General features: G+C 37.6%; 1 protein-coding gene and 1 long non-coding RNA gene across 2 annotated transcripts; one reads left to right on the top strand and one right to left on the bottom strand.

Moving 5' to 3' along the window:
* The first annotated feature begins 570 nt into the window (after positions 1–570).
* LOC106418951 (glycine cleavage system H protein 3, mitochondrial-like) lies at positions 571–1,663 on the top strand. Its single transcript, XM_013859686.3, has 4 exons — positions 571–861; positions 947–1,035; positions 1,122–1,292; positions 1,376–1,663. Exons 1-4 carry the CDS (start codon positions 750–752, stop codon positions 1,502–1,504), a joined length of 501 nt encoding a protein of 166 aa, XP_013715140.1. The 5' UTR covers positions 571–749; the 3' UTR covers positions 1,505–1,663.
* A 14-nt stretch (positions 1,664–1,677) lies between these two features.
* Positions 1,678–3,964, bottom strand: LOC106418952. The gene is made up of 2 exons (XR_001283788.3): positions 2,298–3,964; positions 1,678–2,051 (listed from the first exon to the last, which is right to left on the bottom strand). It is a non-coding gene; the product is annotated as an uncharacterized LOC106418952 (long non-coding RNA).
* Between the last annotated feature and the right edge of the window lie 587 nt (positions 3,965–4,551).

Here is a 4,551-nt window from a genome sequence, read left to right as displayed (position 1 = left end):
TGGTTTTCTGTTACCATTTTGGTTTAGCCTAAACTTTGGTAGTAAAAAAAAACAATTGCGGAATACATTATTTTTCAAAATTTTGTTGATGTGAGTATGAAGAAACATTATAAACAACATATTTTTTTTTCAAATATAATAATACATAAATATACAACCTAACATGTTATTTATAAATATTAAACAGTTTCAATTAATATCACATTTTATGCTACTTGTCATTTTTTTCTTAAAAAACGATAATAAATTAGCTTTTCATTTTCAAATTTTTCAAATTATAAATTTTAAGAAGAAATGTATTAAAAATCTATTAAATTCAAGAAAAGAAAATATTGTGAACTAATTAAAATAATTATATTTTTATATATTGTTTAATATAGTAACAAATGTGTAACTTCTATTAAAAGTAAATTTTGTAGTAAAAATAGTGAAAATATAATATAAATAAACCAAAATTTCATTAAATTTTTAAATAATTTTATATTATTTCACTTATCTGCTTACCCGTCTGTAGGGCAAATCCGACCATATTTTAATAAAAAAGCAAGTATTGATAGATTTCCCCTCCAAATGGACTAATTCCAAGTCCTTCTGGCGCGTGGACAAGGTTTGGGTCACACTTTTATCGACGACACCATTAAGATGAGGCCTTCGTTTTCTGCCATACATCTAAAGATAGAAAGCACAAAAGCTATTAAGAGCTCTCTTTACCATTTTTCCCCACATTACTTTGAGAAAACAAGAAAGACATGGCACTGAGAATGTGGGCTTCTTCCACAGCAAACGCTCTCAAGCTCTCCTCTTCTGCTTCCAAATCCCATCTCCTTCCAGCTTTCTCCATCTCCAGATGCTTCTCCTCAGGTAAAACCATCATCATCCTTTTACACAATCTGCGTGTTGAATTGCTCTCGTCTGAAAACTCTTAGTGGTTGTTTTGGGTTAAAAGTGTTGGAAGGACTCAAGTATGCAAATTCACATGAGTGGGTCAAACATGAAGGCTCAGTGGCTACCATTGGCATCAGTGACCATGCCCAGGTTACAAAAACAGAGCTCATCTGACCTAGTTTAGATCAGATAAGACTTAAAGAGAGGGAGATTATGTAAATGTTGATGTTGTGCAGGACCATTTAGGAGAAGTTGTGTTTGTGGAGCTGCCAGAAGAGAAAAGTTCAGTGAGCAAAGAAAAAAACTTTGGAGCAGTGGAGAGTGTAAAGGCCACAAGTGAGATTATATCTCCAATCTCTGGTGAAGTCATTGAGGTTAACACAAAGCTCGCCGATTCACCTGGTTTGGTAAGTTTTTGCATTCAACCAAGTGTGTGGTGTGGTGCCTATCAAAGCCTGATATTGTCGGTTTTTTTTTTTCATTTGTGTAGATTAACTCAAGCCCCTATGAAGAAGGTTGGATGATAAAGGTGAAACCAAGCAACCCAGCAGAGTTGGAATCCTTGATGGGTCCAAAGGAATACACAAAGTTCTGCGAAGAGGAAGACGCGGCTCACTAGAGGATTCAGAGCAAAACAAGAGAAATCATGCTTAAAGTTTCAGTTATTTTTTCACTTGTCAATGTTTCTTTACATCTCTCTCAGCTTGTATCAGTGGTGATATACCAATTTGATTAAGATCATGCTATGAGACTCAGCTGAGCTTTATTAAATTTTAAATAAGAGTGGTCTAATAAGCACACAAAGAAGATATATTGATTGATGAGAGACGTTTACATATGTGACATTAATGGTCTACTTTTAGACCAAACAAAAGCAAAGACTTGGTGCTGTACATTTACTACTATCCACGACAGATACTGTTGGCCGGTGGTGTCGAGGAAATAGGTTCATCCGGTGAGTCGTGGTCGGAGATGGAAATCAGCTCTGATCTGAGCTCTTCCGCATCTTCTGAGTTTCTTATGGTGATGACAGGTTTCACATCTGAGGTGGTTAGAGGCTCTTGCTCCAGCGATGAGGTGTAAGAGATGATGGCGATGAGAGACTCACGAGCTTGATCTTGAGAGATATGTTGTTCCATCAACCAAACAATGCCTTTACACGATTTCTGCATATATTATTTACACAAACCCATCATTACATTGTTTCTATATATATGACAAAAAATAACAGATGTCAAAGCACGAACAAACCAAAGCCCTAACATTTAACTTCTTTTTCAATTCCATCAAGTCAACGTAACTTCTCTCTTTTTCTCACCGAAATAATTTGTCTTTCCTAGAAAATAAAAGGAGAATAGGAAGGGGAAACACAGAAAACGAGAACGATGAGTGCGAGGAAGAGAGAAATGTACCTGGGTGGTGGATGATTTCTTAGTACGCTGATGGATAATTGGGGTTTAATGTTTAGTATTGGTCACTTTTATAATATTTTTTCGCCAGCTAATTCACACGTGACAAGTCATATGCAATAAGCAAGTGTTTTTTTTTTTTTTTGAAAATTCCAGCCGTCTATTTTTCTATCATTTCTAGATTTTATAATCCATCTTTTATTTATTTTCACCCCTTTCTAACGATGAATGCTCTGTTCGTTTCGTGATTGCCAGCGTCAGCGACCAGCGACTGCGACATGATATCACTGATAGTTGTTCGTTTGAACGTCGCGCGATTGATCGCAGCGGTTGTCGCTGAGTTGTTCGTTTCCATGTCGCGCGATTGATCGCAGCGGTTGTCGCTATGTTGTTCGTTTCGGTATCGCTGGCGACCAAATATTATTTTTGACATACATTTGCTCTTGTGTACTTAAATTTCTTCAAAAACGTGGCTAAATCATTAAAATTATAAAGCTTACTCTATACCTTATTTTCCACTTCAACTGATTCAAGAAAATGTCTCAACAAAAAATCGTCTACACTTGAATATCATTCCATGTAAGTTAGAATATTGAAAAAGTCTAGATAATAAAGAAAGTGGTCATACGAGTAACTAATAATAAACATCAATACAAACTCAAATCAAATAAACTAGTAACGTAATCAATATCCTCTACTCAACTCATTACCAATATGATCACGTAACTCTTAACTCTTCCATGGCTCTATCACCAGTCAGCTCATATGGAATATGTCCATCATTACCATCACCATCTTCTTCTTCTTCATCATCTTCCTCTTCATCTCTTTCTTCTTCTTCATCATCTTCCTCTTCATCTCTTTCTTCTTCATCATTATCGCCATGTGTATGATATTCTCTCTTCTCTGCCAATGCATAAAATCATTATCTTCTCGATGTGAATCACGTATGAAGTTGTGTAGAGCCATCGTTGCCGTCACTAGCTTTATCCATTTGATCAAACCATATTTTGGATGCCTACGGTCAAAAATTCTCCATTTTGCTTTCCACACTCCAAATGTCCGCTCAATCACTGATCGCAAGCTTGAATGTCTTCGGTTAAACACCTCTCGAGTGTTCGTTGGTGGTCGGATAGAAATGTTTAATTATTCATAAAACTACAATTCATATCGACTTGATTATCGTAACCAAGGTGCGTGCATGATATGTGACAACCAATTTAAACTACCTAGCTATTATCATTATTATAATATGGAAGGAATATTTCATAAGCATACGAACTAACAAGAGTCTTGTAGTAATATATCATTTTCTTAGTCTTCTTATCATCTATGCATCAAACGTAAAAATATGTTACTTAACCAAGCTTTATTCAGACCAAACAATAAAAGACTTGAAAGCAAATGCAAGAACACTTTGTCACAGACCAAAAAGAACTCAAACCCATGTCTGAAAACATTCACAGGAACTCAAACCCATGTCAGATAATCTGATTAAAAACAGAGATTTGATAATCAAAATCCCAAAAGCCAACTCAAACCCATATCCAGAATCAAAAAAACCCAACAGCCAACTTAATTAATCTAAAGGTTCTATTAGCGTAACACAAAACGCACAGAGAGAGAGAGAGAGAGAGAGAGAGAGAGAGAGAGAGGAGAGAGAGAGAGAGAGAGAGGAAGAGAGAGAGAGAGAGAGAAGAGAAGGAGAGAAGAGAGAGAGAGAAGGAGGAGAGAGAGAGAGAGAAGAGACAGAGCGAGAGAGGACCTTGAGTAGAGAAGTTCCCTGTAGCCGCCGGAAATAGATCGGAGAGAGAAAGAGAGAGAGAGAGAGAGAGAGAGAGAGAGAGAGAGAGAGAGAGAGAGAGAGAGAGAGAGAGAGAGAGAGAGAGAGAGAGAGAGAGAAGAGAGAGAGAGAGAGAGAGAGAGAGAGACAGAGAGAGAACAGAGAGAGAGAGAGAGACAGAGCGAGAGACAGAGCGAGAGAGACAGAGAGAGAGAGAGAGAGAGAGAGAGAGAGAGAGAGAGAGAGAGAGAGACAGAGCGAGAGAGACAGAGAGAGAGAGAGAGGACCTTGAGCAGAGAAGTTCCCTGAAGCCGCCGCCGAGATATAGATCGGAGAGAGAGAGAGAGAGAGAAAGAGAGAGAGAGAGAGAGAGAGAGAGAGAGAGAGAGAGAGAGAGAGAGAGAGAGACAGAGAGAGAGAGACAGAGAGACAGAGAGAGAGAGAGAGAGAGAGAGAGAGAGAGAGACAGACAGA

Source organism: Brassica napus, chromosome A8 (assembly GCF_020379485.1).
Source record: "Brassica napus cultivar Da-Ae chromosome A8, Da-Ae, whole genome shotgun sequence".
Taxonomy (NCBI): Eukaryota; Viridiplantae; Streptophyta; class Magnoliopsida; order Brassicales; family Brassicaceae; genus Brassica; species Brassica napus.
Note: the sequence above shows the minus strand (reverse complement) of the source record. Positions and strands in the feature narration are given on the sequence as shown.